This window comes from Eubalaena glacialis, chromosome 6 (genome assembly GCF_028564815.1).
Source record: "Eubalaena glacialis isolate mEubGla1 chromosome 6, mEubGla1.1.hap2.+ XY, whole genome shotgun sequence".
NCBI lineage: Eukaryota > Metazoa > Chordata > Mammalia > Artiodactyla > Balaenidae > Eubalaena > Eubalaena glacialis.
The window spans coordinates 111,012,845-111,038,336 of NC_083721.1; the positions used below are offsets into that span (position 1 = coordinate 111,012,845).

At 38.8% G+C, this 25,492-nt stretch overlaps 1 protein-coding gene across 2 annotated transcripts in view; it reads right to left on the minus strand.

The window, feature by feature from the left end:
* The window catches only part of MLF1 (myeloid leukemia factor 1), a 42,162-nt gene extending 25,077 nt beyond the window's left edge, over positions 1–17,085 (minus strand). For both annotated transcript variants that reach the window (XM_061193502.1, XM_061193501.1), the window contains exon 1: positions 16,939–17,085. In XM_061193502.1, the coding sequence (XP_061049485.1) occupies positions 16,939–16,985 (47 nt within the window). In that variant the 5' untranslated portion in view covers positions 16,986–17,085. The remainder of the gene's footprint in view (positions 1–16,938) is intronic.
* Between the last annotated feature and the right edge of the window lie 8,407 nt (positions 17,086–25,492).

Consider the following 25,492-nt stretch of genomic DNA (forward strand, 5'->3'; position numbering starts at 1 on the left):
ATTTTTAAAAGTCTTACAGTGCATGTGTAAACATGGAAAATTGAAATGGGATAAAAGTTCTACAATTCCAAATCCCATGTAAATGTTCAGTTCAGACTGTATAAACGTGGTTTTTTCCCCCTAATAGTAATAAAGCTTATTTCTTGGCAACTCCCACTAAAATGCTGTAAAATAAAGTATACCAATTTATTTCTGTGAAAACCCTAAAGCTTGTCAAATTTCGGTATTCATGGTAAGATGTTACTAAGTTTTATGCTTCAATAAATTAATATTTCCCATCTGTTTTCAGTTAGGCATTAGTTTTAATTATATGCTAAGACAGAACTTTACTCCAAAAAGTATTGTGTAGTTCTGAAGTCTTATTGCCTTAATTCGACTTGAACATAATTTCTGAAAATTGAATGTAGAAATTTATGTCGAATGTTTCAAATGATTAAATTGATTCTACAATAACTGGTGTAAAGGTGAGTGTTTTGTTTTTTTTTAAATTTTTTTTTAAATTAATTTATTTTTTATTTTATTTATTTTTTTGGCTGCATTGGGTCTTCGTTGCTGCACGCAGGCTTTCTCTAGTTGCGGTGAGCAGGAACTACTCTTCATTGTGGTGCGTAGGCTTCTCATTGCAGTGGCTTCTCTTGTTGCAGAGCACGGGCTCTAGGCACGCGGGCTTCAGTAGTTGTGGCACGTGGGCTCAGCAGTTGTGGCTCACGGGCTCTAGAGCGCAGGCTCAGTAGTTGTGGTGCACAGGCTTAGTTGCCCCGCGGCATGTGGGATCTTCCCGGACCAGGGCTCGAACCCGTGTCCCCTGCATTGGCAGGCGGATTCTTAACCACTGCGCCACCAGGGAAGTCCCAAGGTGAGTGTTTTTAAGTTGTCTAAAGGATTTCCAGCAATTAAAATCTAGTTTTCTACTCAGAAAGCAGTGCCATTTCCCAGGTACATTTGATGATATTACAAAGTATTAAAATAAAAAATAAAAAGATGAGTATTCTCTAAATAAATCTAATAGGGAGGCTGTTTATGAGAGTGTTTCCTGACTGTTTTGTTCTACAGATCTGTTTACTCTTGTGCAGTATCAATTGTTTTAAAGGAAACTCGCTAAGTAGAGAAAGAAATATATTTACGAATGACAAATAGCAGGTCCTCTGCATACCTGACCGACACGATAATTTTCAACCACCCCTGCATTAGGACCACTGCTGGTCTGGATGATTGATCCGTATTCTAAAAAACTGTAACATGTCAGTACTCTTACTTCTTCATTTGTTCTCCTACTGTCACTCCCTTGTCCTTTACATACCAATCCACTTGCAGACATTGCCCTGACTACTTTCCAGCCTCCTTCCTGCTGACAAATTTTATGCAAAGTCATAAAAGGGAAGTGCTCTCCAGTGTGTGCAGGTTGAGGATGCTCTTAGTGCAACAGAACACAAAAATTTCAACAGGAGTCCAAAAATTAAACTGTTCTTAACCAAATTAGTAACTGAATTTCTGAGAATGAAGAGTCTCTTTAGTTGAACGTTCAGTACTAACTACAGAAATGTACTTGTACTAAATTCATTTAGGAAATAGGATAAAATGAAGACACTAGAGCATTAGGTTTATTTAGAGATTATTCATATTTCATTCTTTCCAACTAAAAACAGACTCTAACATATTACGAATAATCAAGTAAAGACATTATACATACAATGAAGAAAAATATCATAAATAATTTTCCCACGAATTCTTATAGAATTTTTAGTTTTGGATTTTTGTCTTATTAATAGGAGTGATAGGGCATGGAAAATTTAACAGACTACTATTCCTAGACCTGCCACCTGTTAAAAGTTTGAGAATCACTATTTTAGGAGAATTATAGGCAACTAGCACTATGTGGAAGTTGTGACAATTTAAAAATTAAATGGATCAATGGCACACAATGAGACTAGAGGGCAGAAACAGAGTTTTATGCTTTCCCAAATCAAGACGTGAAGATTAAAAGTTAGTTTACAATTAAGGAATCAGAATTTGGTGTATGTATCTCCCTAATTTTTACTTAAAGAGGCAGAGTTTCAAGTAGTTCTAAGACCAATAAACGAGTTGTCTAAGAAATAATTTCTAGTTTTTACCTAAAAAACCAGACTATTCCTAAGTATTTCATATCTAGATGATACTCAATGCCAGATGATATCAAGAAATTGTAATTATTGTTAATTTTGTTAGATGTAAATATGGTATTGTGGTGATGTAAGAATACAACAATATTTTTCAGAGATGTATTTGGAAATACATATGAATAAGATGACAAGAAGTCTGGAATTTGGTTTAAAACACTTTGAGGACTTCCCTGGTGGTGCAGTGGTTAAGAATCCGCCTGACAATGCAGGGGACATGGGCTCGAGCCCTGGTCCGGGAGGATCCCACATGCCGTGAAGCAGCTAAGCCCGTGCGCCACAACTACTGAGCCTGTGCTTTGGAGCCCGTGAGCCACAACTACTGAGCCCACGTGCCACAACTACTGAACCCCGCGTGCCTAGAGCCCGTGCTCCACAACAAGAGAAGCCACTGCAATGAGAAGCCCATGCGCCGCAACGAAGACCCAATGCAGCCAAAAATAAGTAAATAAATAAATTTATAAAAAAGAAAACAAAACACTTTGGAGACAGCAGCAGTGATAGAGATGGGTAAAGCAGGTGTAAATTTTGAAATTCTGGGCGAGGGGTATGCAGTATTGTTATACTGTTACACTTTTGTAGTATATATTCAAAATGTTTCATAAAAATCTTTAAAGAATTAAAAAGAAATAGAACTATGTAGAGTTAAAGGATTTCATACCATCTGATGTTTTTAAAATGGATGATTCAAAAGAGAGTCCTTTTGCTGAGATCTCTATACTCACTGGACGTTTAGAGCTTAGAATATGGGTACAAGTATGAAGATCAAAATGTTCATTCTGGGCTTCCCTGGTGGCGCAGTGGTTGAGAGTCTGCCTGCCAGTGCAGGGCACACGGGTTCGAGCCCTGGTCTGGGAAGATCCCACATGCCGCGGAGCAACTAGGCCCGTGAGCCACAATTACTGAGCCTGCGCGTCTGGAGCCTGTGCTCCGCAACAAGAGAGGCCGCGATGGTGAGAGGCCCGCGCACCGCGATGAAGAGTGGCCCCCACTTGCCACAACTGGAGAAAGCCCTCGCACAGAAACGAAGACCCAACACAGCCATAAATAAATAAATAAATAAATAAATAAAAAATTAAACTTAAAAAAAAAAAAGTTCATTCTAATTAATATGCAGTTACTTAAGAAAACCAGTCAACTTTCCCTTTAGATACGTGGATGACATTCAACTGCATGAAGAAAGATACTTCAGGGAATACTAGTTTTGCTCAGTGAATAAATGAGTATTAAATAGCTATTATTTTCCTACAGAAACATAACATTCAGTAAGATTTATTTTTCTGATTGCATTATAATTGGGTTAAAAATGCAGCAACTAAATGTGGCTCATTTAAAATGTTGCCCAGGTTTCTCTTTATTTAAACAGGAGTAGGTATATTTATACATAGAGCAAATGCTAAAAAAATCTTAATTTTTTTATTGACATGAACAAAAGGCTGCTTGTTGGAAAAAGCATTAAGACAAAAGTGGGCTCACAGTCTGGCTTTTGCACCTGTCTGAACCATTCAGGAAGAAACCTGGCTGGACCCTGAAGTGAGTTCAACTCATGTCTACCCAAAACAGCAGCTGCTTGGAAACAGGACTTTAAGATTTCTCCTGTTCAAGCTTGAATTTCTTTTTTTTCTTTTAACAAAGGGAAAATCTCTTGTGGTAGCAAGAAGTTATTTTAATATTTTAAAAATTAATCTAATAGAGTTTGTTTTCTCAGGTAGGAAGAGTTTTTACATTTTTCTACTTATTCATATTGTTCTCTTTTGAAAATTAATGTTTTGGGACTTCCCTGGTGGTCCAGCGGTTAAGACTCCACGCTCCCAATGCAGGGGGCCCAGGTTTGATTCCTGGTCAGGGAACTAGATCCCGCATGCAGCAACTAAAGATTCCGCATGCCGCAGCTAAAGATCCCGCAGGCCATAACAAAGATCCCGCATGCTGCAACTAAGACCCGGTGCCGCCAAATAAATAAATATTTTTAAAAAAAGAAAGAAAATTAATGTTTCATTCTTCTAGGAAAATAAACTACAAATATGATGACACTTTACAAAGCTAATACCCTATAAACTGGTCATACTGCGTACATAAACTGGTCTAAAGTAATAACTTGAAATGTGGTTAAAGATTTATATGAAACATATTCTTTGTACATCCACAGGATGCAATATTTTGCATCCACTAAATTCATGCTTTAAAGAATACCTAAAGACTAGGGAAATGCTTATGGTATATGTTGAGGAAAAACACACTATATTTATTTTTATAAATTTATTTATTTTATTTATTTATTTTTGGCTGCATTGGGTTTTTGTTGCTGTGCGGGCTTTCTCTAGTTGCGGTGAGCAGGGGCTACTCTTCGTTGCGGTGTGCAGGCTTCTCATTGCAGTGGCTTCTCTTGTTGTGGAGCACGGGCTCTAGGCGCGCAGGCTCAATAGTTGTGGCGCAGGGGCTTAGTTGCTCCGCGGCATGTGGGAGCTTCCCCTACCAGGGTTCGAACCTATGTCCCCTGCATTGGCAGGCAGATTCTTAACCACTGCACCACCAGGGAAGCCAAAACAGTATATTTATAACCATAAATTTTGGTTCCAATTTTGGAGAAAAAAATTCATATATGGAAAATAGAAATGAAATACACCAAAATAATGATAGTAGCTAAAATCTTGGGTTGCATGATTTCCTTTACCAAATTTTCTACAGTCTTCAGATTTTCCATGAGAATGCATTTTCATTTAAATGAGGAAAAATTTACTTATACTATTATGATGGCCATACTACTTCTTTCAGCATTGTTGACACAAACCACAATCAAACAGAATGAAATTTGGCACCAAACATATGTTTTCTACTCCATTATATTTACCTATCAGAAGCTAGGAAGGGGGATTAACCAAGATGGCGGAGTAGAAGGACGTGCTCTCACTCCCTCTTGCGAGAGCACCAGAATCACAACTGGCTGCTGGACAATCATCGACAGGAAGACACTGGACTTCACCAAGGAGGATACCCCACATCCAAGGACAGAGGAGAAGCCACAGTGAGACGGTAGGAGGGGCGCAATCAGAGTAAAATCAAATCCCATAACTGCTGGGTGGGTGACTCACAGACTGGCAAACACTTATACCACAGAAGTCCACCCACTGGAGTGAAGGTTCTGAGCCCCACGTCAGGCTTCCCAACCTGGGGGTCCGGCAACGGGAGGAGGAATTCATAGAGAATCAGACTTTGAAGCCTAGTGGGAATTGATTGCAGGACTTCGAGAGGACTGGGGGAAACATAGACCCCACTCGTGGAGGGCGCACATGGAATAGTGTGCACATTGGGACCTGGGGGAAGGAGCAGTGACCCTGGGGGAGACTGAACCAGACCTACCTGCTAGTGTTGGAGGGTCTCCTGCAGAGGCGGGGGGTGGCTCTGTTTCACCGTGGGGACAAGGACACTGGCAGCGGAGGTTCTGGGAAGTACTCCTTGGTGTGAGCCCTCCCAGAGTCTGCCATTAGCCCCACCAAAGAGCCCAGGTAGGCTCCAGTGTTGGGTTGCCTCAGGCAAAACAACCAACAGGGAGGGAACCCAGCCCCACCCATCAACAGTCAAGTGGATTAAAGTTTTATGGAGCTCTGACCGCCACAGCAACAGTCAGCTCTACCCACCAACAGAACCTCCCATCAAGCCTCTTAGATAGCCTCAACCACCAGAGGGCAGACAGCAGAAGCAAGAAAAACTACAATCCTGCAGCCTGTGGAACAAAAACCACATTTACAGAAAGACAGACAAGATGAAAAGGCAGAGGGCTATATACCAGATGAAGGAACAAGAAAAAAACCCAGAAAAACAACTAAATGAAGTGGAGATAGGCAACCTTCCAGAAAAAGAATTCAGAATAATGATAGTGAAGATGATCCAGGACCTCGGAATAAGAAAGGAGGCAAAGATTGAGAAGATGCAAGAAATGATTAACAAAGACCTAGAAGATTAAAGAACAAACAAACAGAGATGACCAATACAATAACTGAAATGAAAACTACACTAGAAGGAATCAATAGCAGAATAACTGAGGCAGAAGAACGGATAAGTGACTTGGAAGACAGAATGGTGGAATTCACTGCTGCGGAACAGACTAAAGAAAAAAGAATGAAAAGAAATGAAGACAGCCTAAGAGACCTCTGGGACAACATTAAACGCAACAACATTCGCATTATAGGGGTCCCAGAAGGAGAAGAGAGAGAGAAAAGACCAGAGAAAATATTTGAAGAGATGATAGTCGAAAACTTCCCTAACATGGGAAAGGAAATAGCCACCCAAGTCCAGGAAGCACAGAGAGTCCCAGGCAGGATAAACCCAAGGAGAAACACGCCGAGACACATAGGAATCAAAGTGGCAAAAATTAAAGACAAAGAAAAATTATTGAAAGCAGCAAGGGAAAAACGACAAATAACATACAAGGGAACTCCCATAAGGTTAACAGCTGATTTCTCAGCAGAAACTCTACAAGCCAGAAGGGAGTGGCATGATATACTTAAAGGGATGAAAGGGAAGAACCTACAACCAAGATTACTCTACCCGGCAAGGATCTCATTTAGATTTGATGGAGAAATCAATAGCTTTACAGACAAGCAAAAGCTAAGAGAATTCAGCACCACCAAACCAGCTCTACAACAAATGCTAAAGGAACTTCTCTAAGTGGGAAACACAAGAGAAGAAAAGGACCTACAAAAACAAACCCAAAACAATTAAGAAAATGGTCATAGGAACATACATATCGATAATTACCTTAAACGTGAATGGATTAAATGCTCCAGCCAAAAGACACAGGCTTGCTGAATGGATACAAAAACAAGACCCATATATATGCTGTCTACAAGAGACCCACTTTAGACCTAGGGACACATACAGACTGAAAGTGAGGGGATGGAAAAAGATATTCCATGCAAATGGAAATCAAAAGAAAGCTGGAGTAGCTATACTCATATCAGATAAAATAGACTTTAAAATAAAGAATGTTACAAGAGACAAGGAAGGACACTACATAATGATCAAGGGATCAATCCAAGAAGAAGGTATAACAATTATAAATATATATGCACCCAACATAGGAGCACCTCAATGCATAAGGCAACTGCTAACAGCTATAAAAGAGGAAATTGACAGTAACACAATAATAGTGGGGGACTTGAACACCTCACTTACACCAATGGACAGATCATCCAAAATGAAAATAAATAAGGAAACAGAAGCTTTAAATGACACAATAGACCAGACAGATTTAATGGATATTTATAGGACATTCCATCCAAAAACAGCAGATTACACGTTCTTCTCAAGTGCGCACAGAACATTCTCCAGGATAGATCACATCTTGGGTCACAAATCAAGCCTCAGTAAATTTAAGAAAATTGAAATCATATCGAGCATCTTTTCTGACCACAACACTATGAGATTAGAAATGAATTACAGGGAAAAAAACGTAAAAAACACAAACACAAGGAGGCTAAACAATACGTTACTAAATAACCAAGACATCACTGAAGAAATCAAAGAGGAAATCAAAAAATACCTAGAGACAAATGACAATGAAAACACGACGACCCAAAACCTATGGGATGCAGCAAAAGCAGTTCTAAGAGGGAAGTTTATAGCTATACAAGCCTACCTAAAGAAACAAGAAAAATCTCAAGTAAACAATCTAACCTTACACCTAAAGAAACTAGAGAAAGAAGAACAAACAAAACCCAAAGTTAGCAGAAGGAAAGAAATCATAAAGATCAGAGCGGAAATAAATGAAATAGAAACAAAGAAAACAATAGCAAAGATCAATAAAACTAAAAGCTGGTTCTTTGAGAACATAAACAAAATTGATAAACCATTAGCCAGACTCATCAAGAAAAAGAGGGAGAAGACTCAAATCAATAAAATCAGAAATGAAAAAGGAGAAGTTACAACAGACACCGCAGAAATACAAAGCATCCTAAGAGACTACTACAAGCAACTCTATGCCAATAAAATGGCCAACCTGGAAGAAATGGACAAATTCTTAGAAGGGTATAACCCTCCAAGACTGAACCAGGAAGAAATAGAAAATATGAACAGACCAATCACAAGTAATGAAATTGAAACTGTGATTAAAAATCTTCCAACAAACAAAAGTCCAGGACCAGATGGCTTCACAGGTGAATTCTATCAAACATTTAGAGAAGAGCTAACACCTATCCTTCTCAAACTCTTCCAAAAAATTGCAGAGGAAGGAACACTCCCAAACTCATTCTTTGAGGCCACCATCACCCTGATACCAAAACCAGACAAAGACACTACAAAAAAAGAAAATTACAGACCAATATCACTGATGAATATAGATGCAAAAATCCTCAACAAAATACTAGCAAACAGAATCCAACAACACATTAAAAGGATCATACACCATGATCAAGTGGGATTTATCCCAGGGATGCAAGGATTCTTCAATATACGCAAATCAATCAATGTGATACACCATATTAACAAACTGAAGAATAAAAACCATATGATCATCTCAATAGATGCAGAAATAGCTTTTGACAAAATTCAACACCCATTTATGATAAAAACTCTCCAGAAAGTGGGCATAGAGGGAACCTACCTCAACATAATAAAGGCCATATATGACAAACCCACAGCAAACATCATTCTCAACGGTGAAAAACTGAAAGCATTTCCTCTAAGATCAGGAACGAGACAAGGATGTCCACTCTCACCACTATTATTCAACATAGTTCTGGAAGTCCTAGCCACGGCAGTCAGAGAAGAAAAATAAATAAAAGGAATACATATTGGAAAAGAAGAAGTAAAACTGTCACTGTTTGCAGATGACATGATACTATACATAGAGAATCCTAAAACTGCCACCAGAAAACTGCTAGAGCTAATTAATGAATATGGTAAAGTTGCAGGATACAAAATTAATGCACAGAAATCTCTTGCATTCCTATACACTAATGATGAAAAATCTGAAAGAGAAATTATGGAAACACTCCCATTTACCACTGCAACAAAAAGAATAAAATATCTAGGAATAAACCTACCTAGGGAGACAAAAGACCTGTATGCAGAAAACTATAAGACACTGATGAAAGAAATTAAAGATGATACCAACAGATAGAGAGATATACCATGTTCTTGGATTGGAAGAATCAACATTGTGAAAATGACTATACTACCCAAAGCAATCTACAGATTCAATGCAATCCCTATCAAATTACCAATGGCATTTTTTACGGAGCTAGAACAAATCATCTTAAAATTTGTATGGAGACACAAAAGACCCCGAATAGCCAAAGCAGTCTTGAGGGAAAAAAACGGAGCTGGAGGAATCAGACTCCCTGACTTCAGACTATACTACAAAGCTACAGTAATCAAGACAATATGGTACTGGCACAAAAGCAGAAACATAGATCAATGGAACAAGATAGAAAGCCCAGAGATAAACCCATGCACCTATGGTCAACTAATCTATGACAAAAGAGGCAAGGATATACAATGGAGAAAAGACAGTTTCTTCAATAAGTGGTGCTGGGAAAACTGGACAGCTACATGTAAAAGAATGAAATTAGAATACTCCCTAACACCATACACAAAAATAAACTCAAAATGGATTAGAGACCTAAATGTAAGACTGGACACTATAAAACTCTCAGAGGAAAACATAGGAAGAACACTCTTTGACATAAATCACAGCAAGATCTTTTTTGATCCACCTCCTAGAGTAATGGAAATAAAAACAAAAATAAACAAATGGGACCTAATGAAACTTCAAAGCTTTTGCACAGCAAAGGAAACCATAAACAAGACGAAAAGACAACCGTCAGAATGGGAGAAAATATTTGCAAACGAATCAACGGACGAAGGATTAATCTCCAAAATATATAAACAGCTCATTCAGCTCAATATTAAAGAAACAAACACCCCAATCCAAAAATGGGCAGAAGACCTAAACAGACATTTCTCCAAAGAAGACATACAGACAGCCACGAAGCACATGAAAAGATGCTCAACATCACTAATTATTAGAGAAATGCAAATCAAAACTACAATGAGGTATCACCTCACACCAGTTAGAATGGGCATCATCAGAAAATCTACAAACAACAAATGCTGGAGAGGGTGTGGAGAAAAGGGAACCCTCTTGCACTGTTGGTGGGAATGTAAATTGATACAGCCACTATGGAGAACAATATGGAGGTTCCTTAAAAAACTAAAAATAGAATTACCATATGACCCAGCAATCCCACTACTGGGCATATACCCAGAGAAAACCGTAATTCAAAAAGACACATGCACCCCAATGTTCATTGCAGCACTATTTACAATAGCCAGGTCATGGAAGCAACCTAAATGCCCATCGAGAGACGAATGGATAAAGAAGTTGTGGTACATATATACAATGGAATATTACTCAGCCATAAAAAGGAACAAAATTGAGTCATTTGTTGAGACGTGGATGGATCTAGAGACTGTCATACAGAGTGAAGTAAGTCAGAAAGAGAAAAACAAATATCGTATATTAACGCATGTATGTGGAACCTAGAAAAATGGTACAGATGAGCTGGTTTGCAGGGCAGAAGTTGAGACACAGATGTAGAGAACAGACATATGGACACCAAGGGGGGAAAACTGCGGTGGGGTGGGGATGGTGGTGTGCTGAATTGGGCGATTGGGATTGACATGTATACACTGATGTGTATAAAATTGATGACTAATAAGAACCTGCAGTATAAAAAAACAAAACAACTAATACTAAACTTTCATTGGGTTATTTGTATGGAAATATGTTAATATAAATGTTTCAGACATTACATGAAATTTCTAAAAATCTTATATGTTCTGGTATAATGTTATAAGTCATAATCCTAGTTATTACTTTAAAATGTATATCTCAGAAATAACTAATTTTCTTGTCAACTGCATTATTATGAACTTTCATCAAATCTTTAACCGTGGTCATTTTTAAGTCTTTTGTCATTTACAGACAGTTCTGGGTGTACTCTGATGCTTTTGCATATATGTTCCTATAAAAGGGTTTCATCTTCAAGAAATTCATGGAAAAGACTCTGACAAGTACAGGTTTCTGGTAACTGACTGTACTGCTGAACTGAATGAATAAGCATTTTCAGAACTCTAATGAAAAACTGATGAACTCATAAAAGTGCTAACAAAAGATCAAGATGAAAAAAAAAATTAATTACATGGGACTGAGTGAACTGATGAGGATGAGTATAATTTTTGTGACTTTCTGTTTGAATTAAAAAAAAAATCCCACAAGGACTCAGAGGCAAAGAATATACAAATCAGTTTTCACTGCAAAGTAAAGGAGCTGTTACAGTGGAGGATTACTGGACTGAATGTCAATATTATGACATAGTATGAGTGTGTTTCATGTTTGGTAATTGCAATCATTTTTGCTTTTGTTGTGGTCATCCATGTACAATGCTTGGTGTCAGTCTATTTATCTCTTGTAAAAATAAAATACAGTGTGTGTGTGCGAAAAAAAAAAAAAACTTACACATGGGAGCTAAATATGCTCAGCTGACAGTGCATGGAAATATATGCATGTATCCCAGCCTATGCATATACACATAATTATAAAGATTTCCATGTGGAACTATGTGTATCTCTATTAGGCTAAAGATAGTTTATACTGATGTCTCCTACCTGGTCTGTTATGACATGGATACTGTAACCGTCTCCCTTTGTTTGTCTGTGACTTCCCACTCCAGTGGTAAGAAACCTGGCTTCCACCATTTGTCATTAAATTCAGTGCTTGTTCCATTCGGAAAAAAAAAAAAAAAAAAGAAGCTAGGAAAAATTGTTGTCCCCTCCCCCCACAAAAAAATCTTAACTCCTAGATTGATTCTGGGTCTCCTGGGATAACCTCAACATAAAAGTGTTTTTTTTAAGGGCTGGTAATGTTTCACTTCAGAATAAGTTTTTTTTTTAAGATTCTCTCAAATATATATGTTGTATATGTATATATATATATATATATATGTATATATATATATATATATATATATAAAATAAATATATATATTATATATACATGTAATATATATATTTTACCAGAATTACAATTTTACTGGCCTATACAAGAATATAGATATTTGTGCTTCTAAGTAAAAAAGCAGTACACTATTCTTTATTACACAAGGGTCTTAGATAACTGATATGGCAGTCCCATTCATCAAGGGAAATTCCTTCCTTCCATTATACATGGTAGTGGCATAAGCAGATTGCTATGGGTCTTTGATCACAAAAAAATGTTTCCTAGTCTCAGTAAGGTGTATGGGTCCATAAAGAAAATAGATCAGATGATATATTTTCGACACTAGAAATAATGCATACAACCTTCATAAGAGAATCTTTTAGGGCATGGACCATGACTTCTACAAATTTATAACAAAGTCCACGGGGCTGGGCATATAGTAGAAAACTAAGAAATACTTGAAGAATGAATTACATTTCCATAGGCAATTTTATTTGCCTACTGTTTAGAAGCACAGTTTAAAATGGTGGTGTGGCAGAAGGCTTTGATATTGTAAGAGATGTAGGAATGACTATGGCTCCTTCCCATCCTGTAGGTACTCCCCTACTTCTGTGTGAATGCTTACAAAGTCATTGATAGAACTAAGCCTTATGATATGATCAGATGGTACCACATGGCATTCTTTGACTATGTCATAATCGTGTTGTGCTCCTTGGCTCCTAACTCAATGGTTCGTACTTAACAAGCCAAAGAATGCCCCGAATGAACAGTCTAGTGTATTTAATAAGGTGATTTTGTTTTATTTTCTGCCGTGGCAATATTCTCAATCAAGAAAATATCAGTCAATGCCTGTCTTGTATGTGTAATACATTCACTTTCAACTCAGTAAATAGGTCAAAGCAGTGTCCTCTGACTACCTCCAAAGTGCAAAATAAATAAATTTTTAAAAATTAAAAATAGAGTTTATAGATATGTAAATTTTAGCCCCTGATGAGAGCGAGGAGATAGAAAAAGTAACATCCTAAGAATATATGCAGGGTTTCTTTAACCAAAGACTGGTCATCACAATATGGTGCCCACATGAAGAGTTTGGGTGGCTTAAAGAAATGCTAACAATTTACAATGAAAAATAAGGTTGATTTGCCTTATTAAAGGCTGTTTAATGTCTAATAGCCGATAAGTGGTAACATAGCTATTCTTTGTAGACTTGCACGATCAGAATTTCATTTCCGTAGCTCAGAAGATTCGAAGTTCATGTTTCTGTACAAAGCAGAAGTTTCTAGATTGTACTAAATATATGTAAACTTTTACATTTAATAATCAATGTTTTTTAGGGTGTAGGATAGATGCCAAAACCATTTTATTCTCAAATTAATTTTTCTGTCCATACTTGCATGTTTCTATTCTTAAGAAAATGCAAACGGGAGGAGAAAGTAGTATTCTTGAGAGAAAACTGCATGCCAGGAAGTGCTAGCTTTTAGCCTTTGTGTTTTTAACCAAATTACAAGTATTATTTGTTTAAAAAGGTATATGTGAATGTATACTGTGAGGCAATTTTCACTGAAATAACTTCAGCTCTGAAACATATTATGACACCAAAAATGTCCCAAATATATAATAAAACAACGAACTTTAAAATATCACTTTTAAAGTTTCCCTTTAATTTTCTGATGAAATATTTAATATGTGCTATTATAGGAAGGTAAACATTAAAAATGAATATATTTGAATTCAAAACTAGATTTTGTTTTTTACTCAAATCTCTAAAGTGTTTGACAATTTGACACTGTATTTTACTAGTCTCAATTTATTTAATAATTCTAATTTCATATCCAAGAAGTATATACTTTTTGTCTGCCCACTTTTAATTAGCAAATTAGTAGAGTGTGCTTATTATTAATATCCCTGATTCTGAACTAATGAATTATTTAGAAAATGGTAGTATTTAAATTAGAAAGTGCCAACATCGACAATGGCACCTGTTGAAAGCAAATACAGATCTTCCTCTACTTGTGATGGGGTTACATCCTGATAAACCCATCGTAAGGTGAAAATAACCGTAAGTCGAAAATGCGTTTAATACACCTAATCTACCAAACATCATAGCTTAGCCTAGTGTACCTTAAACGTGCTCAGAACACTTACGTTAGCCTGCAGTTGGGCAAAACTATCTAACACAAAGCCTATTTTATAATAAAGTATTGAATACCTCGTGTAATTTATCGAATACTGTACTAAAAGTGAAAAACAGAATGGTTGTCAGTGATGCGTTGTTCACTCTCGTGATCGTGGCTGACAGAGCTGAGGCTCACTGCCCCTGCCACTGCCTACCTCGTGACAGTATTGTACCACCTGTCGCTAGCCCGGGAAAAGACTGAAATTCAAAATTCAAAGTATGGTTTCTACTGAATGTGTATTGTTTTCTCACCGTGGTAAAGTTGAAAAATCTTAAGTGGAACCATCGTAAATTGGGGACCACCTGTAACTACTTTCAGCAATCCAGCAATCAACTAAATACCACATTAACTACAAGACAGAGTAATAGACACCAGATTGTCATTAAACAATATCTCTTGAATACTTTCTACATGTCAGACATTAAAATAGCCACTAGGGAACCCAATGACCACACACATAATGTTAGCAATAGGGATAATATTTATATAAAAGATGGTGGGCATGGAACCCTTCTGTGTTCCTTAAGGTCAGTGGATGATTTAATAAGGAGTCTGTCACCTTTATCAATTCCTTATGCTTGACTTATATTAAGTAGTGGATTCTCATTTTGTTTGGGGTTCGGGTAAAAGGGGTGGGTCAAATGACACATTACTTGAAATAAATATAAACTCACATTCTCTTTCTCCCTTGTCTCCCCTAATTATATTTATTCTCTATATTGTTAATTGTGGAGCAAAGAAATTATAAGTCAGTTTTATAAAGTTAATTAATTTTATCCCAGATTTCTAAGATATGGCTGCCTGCATTTGAAGAAGGCTACAGAAAATGATGACTGAAAAACCTACTGACATGTAACTGATGGTCCTATCCATCCTAAGCCCAGGGGAAGAGTGTTCTTTGATGTATGCCTACTATTTGTGGTCTGTTACTATTTCTGAACCTGACTCTTGGGTTCATTGCCTTTGCTCAGAAAGCGTCACCCAAGAATTTAAATTACACTTTTGCTAGATGTTTTAAAGATGGTACTAATTATACATTCATGGTTTAGTTTAGTTCATTGCTCTTTTGATATAATCAAAGACAATACAACTCAAAAGTTGTCTGTCATAATCTTCTTAACTGTCGCCCATTGTACTGATGTCACAATTACATAAGAACCACTTCAACAGCTCAACTAATCTAAGGATATATTTAGTCCCTACTCTCAGAGGCTTTTAAAAGAGCAAATCATAATACAAAATTTGAAATTTGTTAAAATGACACTGGTCATAAACGTCCCAACTGCTCCTAAACAAGTTAAAACAGCATGATAAATTTGCTGGAGTCCATACACCCCTTAATTATAATGAATAATCTTTAGAATAAAATATTAATCATTTAATTTTTTCTAAATTAATCATTTCATCTTTCTACTGTTAATTTTCTTTCAGTTATTACTTTTATGTTATTTGGTTTTAATATAGTACTAATACATTTAAGCCAATATAATATTTTTCTTTAAAAACAAACAAAAAAATCGAAGTAGTAAACTGTTAACATTTTAACTTTTTTAAAAGATGGTCCCCAAGTTGCATAGATAGAGAATTTAAGTGATCAAAATAAATTAGGACAGCAAGTCAAAATTCAAACTGGCAAAACACTTGGGTAAAAAAGTAACACAAATCTTCCTGTTTTAGGGATCACTAGATTGTGTTATTACTTTTATATAATCGACAAAGGAAGAACTAAAGAAAAAACAAGACACAGCAAAAACCAGAAAATTAGATCATAATGAAACAACTAATTTCTGGATGCCTTCGTCTTAAGGCATCATATTATTTCACTTGGAACCATTCACCGGGTTGGCACTTGTTTACCTGAGGTGTTCAGCGCACCTCTCTCTGCTTCCCTGTCCTATTTGTACTTTTGACAGAAAGAGGAGTCTCTCTCCAAACAAGGCTAGCTTTGTAACAAAGCAAGCAAAGGAAACAAACAGGGCACCTGGCAATTTCCAACCACTTCCAGGGAGAGACAGCAAAACTCTCCAAGTGCTCTTATAAGCACGTATTATGGAAAATACTGTTTAAAAAAAAGTTTCCTTTTTCGAAGACTTATTAAACATTCCCTGCCCCTCATTTGGAATAGAAGCAGGTGTGGAAAGGGTCCTGTAAGTATAATTCTCTGCAGAAGTTCCACCGAGAGGGCAGTTACCGTCGTCACCTGCAAAGCCTCTGCGGCTGCGAAGGCGGGACTCCCAACACCAGAAGCACAGGGGTTGCGGGGCGGGAAGTATCCAAGTCTGGCTAAGTTGAGAGCAGCCGGCACACGGGTTTGTTGGGCGGGGAAGCCTGCACAGACCTCCCCCCACCTCACGCCCGGCAAATTTCTCTCCCCTCCTTCCCACGTCCCGAAATCCTCCTCTCCTCTCCCTCACACGCCCCTAAATCTTCTCCGTTCCCTCTCACGCCCCCCAAGTCTTCCTCTCCCTCAAGTTGCCTCCTGGAGTCACTCGAATTCCCTCTCGCCCTCTTTGGAGTTTTAACTGACTCTTTTCCCTTAAGATAGCTCAGGTCAAGATTCCCGAGTTCCCACGCGACCGCCGGCTCCCGGCCCGCCGACACTCACGAGAAGAAGGGATCATCCTCAAAGCTGCTGCTCAGCATCCCGAACATCCTGGCTCTGTTTCGGGCGGCGGCGTTTGCGGACAGATTGGAAAACGATGTAATGCCGCGGCCGCGACCCGAGCCAGCCGGTCCAGCACTGTCAACACTTGTCTCCCAGTCGCTAAGGCCGTGCCCGTCGGGAAAGGCGGTGCTTGACGCGGAGCTGCTTTCCCATTGGACGCTGGTCCCATAACGTCACAAAGATGAGGCGGAGAAGCAATGTGCCGCTGCCATGGCAACCGCCATCAACACAGGAGACTGGAAGTTTGGCCACGCGCCAGCCAGGCAACCCATCGTGAAGCCTCCGGTAACACGAGATAGCTTGTTCTCTGGGCTGCAGGAACACAAAAATCAGTCTACCCCCTGTGTGACCTTGGGCAAATCCCCCTCGGCCTCGAACCCCAAGTCTCTTTTCGGGAAAATGGAGACGGGTCAAGATTTAGGCTAAATGGCATCCAAAGACCCATTCACCGGCCACATTTTGTGATCCACAGCAGAGTTCTATATCCGAAACGCTCTGTGGTGGCTGGTCGGACGCTGTGAACAAATAATAAGAAAAGATATGCAAAAAGTTTTTGAGTACAGTTAGTAAATAGTGTACCCAGTACTTGAGGGAAATGGGATGAGGCCTATCAGATTTCAACAAACAATATTTGCCTTTTGTGAGCCTGAACTGAAAGCAGTGTTTCCCAGAGTGGGAAATGCTTAAGTTTTATGTAGACATGTTATTTAAAAATAAGATGAGAACTTTGCTTTCTTCCATCCTCTTTCCAGTCCCTATTTCAAGAAGCAAGTCTCACTTTGATGCTGGTATGTCTTTAACACCTTCTCCAGCATTCCTTAACAGAGTAGGACTCAGGCACAAGGCCTGCAGCAAGCAGCCATAGCCAACTAAAATTCCATTACTGTATATTTTTGCTTTAATTATATTTGTATCTGAGCCATCTGTTTATGGCAAGTGAAACTGGTTTTAAATTTAAAGCAGTAACTAGTTTTTAAACACTTAAGTGAAAAAGTGAGCTAATTTAAGGAAACAGTACAGGTGGGATTTGGATATGTTGGGGGGGAGGGGGGAGGGCATCATGACAGTGGTTCTCACATTATTGAACTTTGGAAAACACTGTCCTGAGAACTTGCAGGAGCCTAGAGAAAGGTGGAGAAGAAGAAAGAAAGAACATTAAAGAAAGAGAAAAACAATTGAGTCTAAGAAGAGAGAAAATGCACCTTGCATGTCCATCCTTAATTAAGTGGGCTCCCCAGCCTCTCTACAGGGCTGTCATGTGGAGACAGAGTGTTATCCATGGCTCCACAGGGCCTCCTGGGATTGGGCCAAAGAAGTGGCACTCTGCCAGAGTGAAGAAGCATGCAGGGCCTGATTTGGAGGTGGCAGGAGTACTCAGGGTTATTTTGGGAGCCAGAAATTTAATCCTTTGGACCTTTTACCTCCCCACCTTTAGCCAAGTTCTCTGGCAGCCCCCCTTTCCCGAGACATGAGGTTGGTCAGCCTTCACAGCCCAAGTTGAGATAGCATAGCCCTTCCGGGGAAGAGGATATTTTCTTCCCCAGCCTCAGAATGAAGTTCAGAGAGCATATACATATTAGGGATCTTCTTGATTAGTTTCAAGGCAAAAAAAATAGTTTTAGAAGACCTGAAATTATTTTCTCTTTAAAATAATACAACCCAAGATGTTAAGGAGGCCACGCTTTAAAAAAAAAAACAAAAAACTTAAATTAAATGGGGTAAGTTATTGGTGATAAATGATAGGATTAAAATAGCTCTGGATTAAGGTCAAATAAAGCAACTTGTGAGAAGTTTTTCCCTCTTGTTCCCATTGGGATTTTTCTTAGAATTGCACTGTTAAAACATGAAAACTTTAGTCCAGGCACAGGTTAGTCAGGGAGTTACCTGGCGCTTCTAAAAGCAGTTTGGTCCTAATGGCCAATGCTTAAAAAATAGTTAGTAGAGGAAAAAGGAGAGTTGAAGCTAAAGAGACCTCATCAGTTTCAGATCAGATAGGTAAAGAGGGAGGAGGTGAAAGGCGAAGCGGGTTGGCAGAGGATGAATACCAGAGGAGAGGAGATAGCGATGCAGAGCAGGACTAAGGGGAGAAGGTCCTGGACTTGGCTGTAGATAGAAAAACAATAGTTCATATTTATTGAATGTGTGCCAGGCACTGTTACAGGCACTTCATGTGTATCAACTCATTAAATCCTCACAAGATTTTTATGGAGTAGCAATGGTTTTTTATCTCCATTTATAGGTAATGCAACCAAGACACAGAGAGGCTAAGAAAATTGCCAAAGTTCACACTGCCAGTAATTGATCTGGGTGGGGTGCCTGGAGTTTTCCCTGGTGGGGGCTACTTACACCAATGTGGGTGATGGGCCACACTTAAAGATGCAAGATGAAAGCAAGTTATTATTTCTCAAAATTATGCTGACAAACTAAAAAATGGACCCAAATTAAACAGTATAAAATTCAGTGAGAATATATTAAAATCAATTCAATTCAATTGTACAAATATCTACTGAGTGCCTACCCTCTGTCAGTGATTGATCTAGACACTGAGGTGTTGGTGAACAAAACAGACAAAAATCCCTGTCCTCCTGGAGTATATATTCTTGTGAGGGCAGAATGAAAATAAATAACACAGAAAGTAGTATGTTAAAAGGTGATAGGTGTTAGGGGAAAAAACCAAGCAGGGTAAGGGGTAAGGGAATTCTGTGTAGGCCTCATCATGAAGGTGAATTTGAGCAGGCTCACTGGAAGGAAATGGACATGTATTGGAAGAGCATTCCAGGCCAGTGCAAAGGCCCTGAGGTAGCATGTGCCTGGTGTATATTATGCACAGTCTATTCATAGGTCCTGAAACTTACCTTCAGAGGAATGAGATAAGTCAAGTAAAGTGAAAATTACCTATTAGGATGCCTTCCTATTCTGGATGCCTTCGTCTTAAGGCATCATATTATTTCACTTGGAACCATTCACCGGGTTGGCACTTGTTTACCTGAGGTGTTCAGTGCACCTCTCTCTGCTTCCCTGTCCTATTTGTATTTTTGACAGAACGAGGAGTCTCTCTCCAAACAAGGCTAGCTTTGTAATAAAGCAAGCAAAGGAAACAAACAGGGCTCCTGGCAATGTCCAACCACTTCCAGGGAGAGACAGCAAAACTCTCCGAGTGCTCTTATAAGCACGTATTATGGAAAATACTGTTTAAAAAAAAGTTTCCTTTTTCGAAGACGTATTAAACATTCCCTGCCCCTCATTTGGAATAGAAGCAGGTGTGGAAAGGGTCCTGTAAGTATAAAGGGTCCTGTAAGTACAAACCCCCCTGTTTGTACTTCTTATGTTCCAGGCATTGTATTAAGTGCTTTATATACATTTTCTCATTTAATCCTTACAACAACTCTGTATACTAAGACAGGGGTCCCCAACCCCTGGGCCGTGGACCGGTACTAGTCCACGGCCTATTAGGAACTGGGCCACACAGCAGGAGGTGAGCGGCGGGCGAGCGAGCGAAGTTTCATCTGCCGCTCACCATCACCCCCATCACTCCCATCACTCGCATTACCGCCTGAACAATTCCCCACCCCCCATCCCTGGAAAAATTGTCTTCCACAAAACCGGTCCCTGGCACCAAAAAGGTTGGGGACTGCTGTACTAAGATGTTTATCTCCATATTATATATGGAAAACCTGAGACACAGAGAAATCTGGTGATTATCCAGTCAATTCAAATCCAAATTAGCCCTATTCCAAAGCTAATATTCTTGCCACCACCCTACTTTATCTCCCTATAAAAAATTAATCATTTACTGAGCACCTCTAAGTACTAGACACTTTTACATATATAATCTCTAGAGAAGCAAGAATAACTACAATTCTGCAGCCTGTGGAATGAAAACCACATTCACAGAAAGATAGACAAAATGGAAAGGCAAGGATTATGTACCAGATGAAGGAACAAGATAAAACCCCAGAAAAACAACTAAATGAAGTGGAGATAGGCAACTTTCCAGAAAAAGAATTCAGAATAATGATAGTGAAGATGATCCAGGACCTCAGAAAAAGAATGGAGGCAAAGATCCAGAAGATGCAAGAAATGTTTAACAAAGACCTAGAAGAATTAAAGAACAAACACCTAGAAGAATTAAAGAACAAACAAACAGAGATGAACAATACAATAACTGAAATGAAAAATACACTAGAAGGAATCAATAGCAGAATAACTGAGGCAGAAGAACGGATAAGTGACCTGGAAGACAGAATGGTGGAATTCACTGCCTCGGAACAGAATAAAGAAAAAAGAATGAAAAGAAATGAAGACAGCCTAAGAGACCTCTGGGACAACATTAAATGCAACAACATTCGCATTATAGGGGTCCCAGAAGGAGAAGAGAGAGAGAAAGGACCCGAGAAAATATTTGATGAGATTATAGTCGAAAACTTCCCTAACATGGGAAAGGAAATAGCCACCCAAGTCCAGGAAGCGCAGAGAGTCCCAGGCAGGATAAACCCAAGGAGAAACACACCGAGACACATAGTAATCTCTAACCACACTACAACTTAGGTTTCATTTGGAAAGTCACTGACCAAGTTGAGAGAATACAAAGAAAAGCATGAAACCCACGACAACCTTACAACTCTATTAAAAATACCAAGAGTTTGAAATGTCAGTGTGCCCTCTTTTCTTTCATCTATTAGTTCATCAACTATTTATTAAAAAATAGCTATATCCCGAGCACTATTCTAGGCGTTGAGGATACAAAACTCCCTGGCCTCTTGGATCTTACATTCTAGCAGACAGCTCTTTTACCAGCTAATTTGGCAAGTATTATTGTTACAGCACTTCAGAATTTTCAAAATGCTTTTGAAGACATTATCTCAAGTGCCCAAGAAGAATTAAACAGGTTCTTGAGTGCTGGACTTTCAGACTTAATTCTAGCTCTGCAGAGCCATGGGTGTTAGGCCATGATAAATATCTTTACTACAGTTAATTTCAATGTGTCTAGGGTTTCACTGTCTTAATCCCTTTGTCTTAAACTGTGCACAGAGATGCTGCAGGAGAGTCACAGCAAATTCACAGGGGGTGCCATGCGACATTTAAAAATTTGAAGGAGGACTTCCCTGGTGGTCCAGTGGTTAAGAATCTGCCTGCCAATGCAGGGGACACCGGTTCGATCCCAGGTACGGGAAGATCCCACATGCCGTGGAGCAACTAAGCCCGTGCACCACAACTACTGAGCCCTCACTCTAGAGTCCGCGAGCTGCAACTACTGAGCCCATGCGCCTCAACTACTGAACCCCGCGCGCCTAGAGCCCATGCTCCACAACGAGAGAAGCCTCCGCAAATGAGAAGCCGGTGCACCGCAATGAAGAGTAGCCCCTGCTCACCACAACTAGAGAAAGCCCGCGTGCAGCAATGAGGACCCAGAGCAGCCAAAAAAAAAAAAAATTTTTTTTTAATTAAAAAATTTCGAAGGAAACAGAAACTTGACATCTGTCGGATGTTGTGAATCTACTGGCTTGAGATAGTTCACATATTTCAATACTGTGCTACATTCCTTAAGGTGATGTCATAGCTTTGGAAAGCTAGGTTTTTAGAAATTACCATGATGACAAGGAAGTACCTTGTGAAAATCAATGTGGAAAAGGAAATGTTGATGGCAAAGCTCAATCTGTTCCCGAAGTTTGAGAAGTTGAGCCATGCTAGAGTGGCACACATCTGTCAGTGTGATTATTTAAGAATGATATAAAATTTTTTTTCTTTCAATGTATGTAATTTTTAAGAAGGCTACTGAGTTTCTAGGACATACGTATTTAAGTTGTTTGGACTTAAGTTGTTGGTAATAAACAGAACCAACTACTGAGTATTTCTTCAGACCTAGGGGGCACAGTGACTATATTACTGAGGCACTAAGGGCTCATGACCTGAGATCATTTGGGGACATCTGTCTTAACCCCATGATCTTTCTTTCTTTCAAATTTTTAAAAATTAAAAGTTGTATCACAAATCCAATTTTTCTAAAAGGTATGATTCATTTTCTTTTTAGTGTTTATTCTCTTTTCCACTAGCCATCTTACCAGCCCTCTTACAAGTTTGCATTATACTTTTATGAGAGATAGGGAAATCATACATAGTGATAAAAGACATATAATAAAAGCATAGGTCCAAGGTCTTCAAACTCCCTGTTGGGGCCACCTCTGGTCCATACAGCATCATTGTTCAAATTAGGAACAGTTGCCTCCCTCTCAAGATACTTCCATTAATGGGACAATTGTTTAGTAAATTTACAAATCTACAATGTGTACGGTATGACTGGTGCCCCCTTAGGTGTTGCACACTTGGTCATGGTAGCCCCCTCCCCAGCGTGAATTCTTTCTACTTGTCAGAAGTTAATGCACCCAGCTCATCCACAAACTCATGAGCAAGAAATGTAATTTTATTTTCCTGTAGCTGAACTTGATTTATATTCTGTGTTCCCATTCTATTGGGGGTGACCCTTCCTTCTCTCCCAGGAAGACAATGCCAAGGTGGAGTTAGTTGCCAACTGTGCTGCATCCCTGAAGGCATCTTTATTCCCCTCGCTGGGTGGAGGCAGGACACTAAGCGTCTCACGATGTGTGGCACAGTCTGGCACAATGAAGAACTGTCTTGTCCTAAATGTCAACAGCATTCTTCTCCCTTGAGAATCATTCTCTCTAAAGCGAGTTTTTCCTCCAGTGAAGTAAACCTTCAAAGCAAATTTGACTTCACAGAGAAAAATTTTCAACGCTAAGTCCTCCTTTTTGGTGCCTGCTGCTGAGGTGAGAGCCAGGAGTTTTGTTCACACCACGCCACGAACAAGCACCACACTTTTCCAGTGGTGTTTACTTTTATAGCTCGTTTTCTCTGTGGACACGTTATTTTGCACAAATTGTAATTGAGTCATATTTTATTTGGAAAAACATCGAGAAAATGTCACCTTTGAGGTATTGGTAACAAGAGATCTACCTCTGCTGAAAGGTGTTTTAGGCAGCCCCTTGGGGGCAGAATCCGAGGCTTTAGTCCCTGGGCTGGGGTCCTAATGTTCAGGTGGCAAAAAGGAAGTTTGTAGGAGAGAAGCAGAGGAATGTTCTGTCCTAGTGATGGAAGGCCAGAGAGGACAGAAAAACACTGCGGAGGGAGTGAAGGCTCACTGTAGGGTTAGGGCTGAACCAAGGATTATACTGTTGTTAAATATGGGCAAAATTTTGGCCTTTCTCACATTTCTTAGATGTAAATCTTTGAGACTTGGATATTCTGAAGCACGTGCCATGTTCTTTTTAAAATATAGACTTAACTAAGGGCTCACTTCCATTTACTAACAGTTTCCACCTAAAAATTGTCTACCAAAAGTTTTACAAATTTTATCCTAATTCTCTCAGTAACCCTGTGAGGGAGGCACCATCTCCATTCTGCAGAAGAGAACACAGATTCAGGGAGGTGGAGAGATTTGCCAAGGTCCTCTAGCTGGAGACTGGTAGAAGAAGGAATCTGATCCAGATGGGGCCACTTCAAGGACATTTTCTTCTCACTACACCCCTAGGTAGTTCTCATAACGAAAAAGAACCTGATGGAGTGAAACGGCATATATGTGAAGCTGCCAGGATTGTCCAAACTTTGGCATAGCTTGTTTGGTTTAAGTACATCAAAAGGTTTTTGAATTTTCTTTAAAAACAAACAGTAGCAAAAATGTTATTTAATGAATAAAACGAAGGCTATTACTCCAAAGACAAGGAATCTGAATGACAATGTCAAGTACAAATATGTTATACTAATTTTTTTTAAAGTGACAAACTTTCCACAGAGACCATAATGGAGCCATGTGTAGTTATGGAAATCCACACCTGAAGACTGACAAGTTTTTTAACTAACTTTTTAATTGAAGTGTAATTTAAATATGGTAAAGTCCAATAATCTTAAATGTACAGCTCAATAAAATTTTACATATGAATAAACCTATGTAGACACCACCCAGTTGAAGATACAAAGCATTTCAAATACCCCAGAAAATTCCCTCGTGGTCCCTCCCAGATCACCTCTCTCAAAAGTAACTAGTATTCTGAGATTTGCTTCTTTTGCTTAACATTATGTTTGCAAAATTCACTCATATTATTGCATGTAGCAGTAGTTTATTATTTTTCATTGCTGTGTAATATTTTATTGTATGAATTTACCACAAGTAATTTACCCATCTACTGTTGATAGATTTTTGGATTGTTCCTTTTCTTTCTTTTTTTTTTTGTTGGCATTTGGCTAGAGCTGCTATGACCATTCTTGTACATGACTTAATTTTTTTTTTTTGGCTGTGCCGTGAAGCTTACGGGATCTTAGTTCCCTGACCAGGGATCGAACCCGGGCCCGGCAGTGAAAGTGCCGAATCCTAACCACTGGACTGCCAGGGAATTCCCATGACTTAATTCTTAAAATCAATTTAACATTCAGCTGTTTTTTAATCTTTATTTTCATTGAAATTCGGAAAGCTTTCTACAGA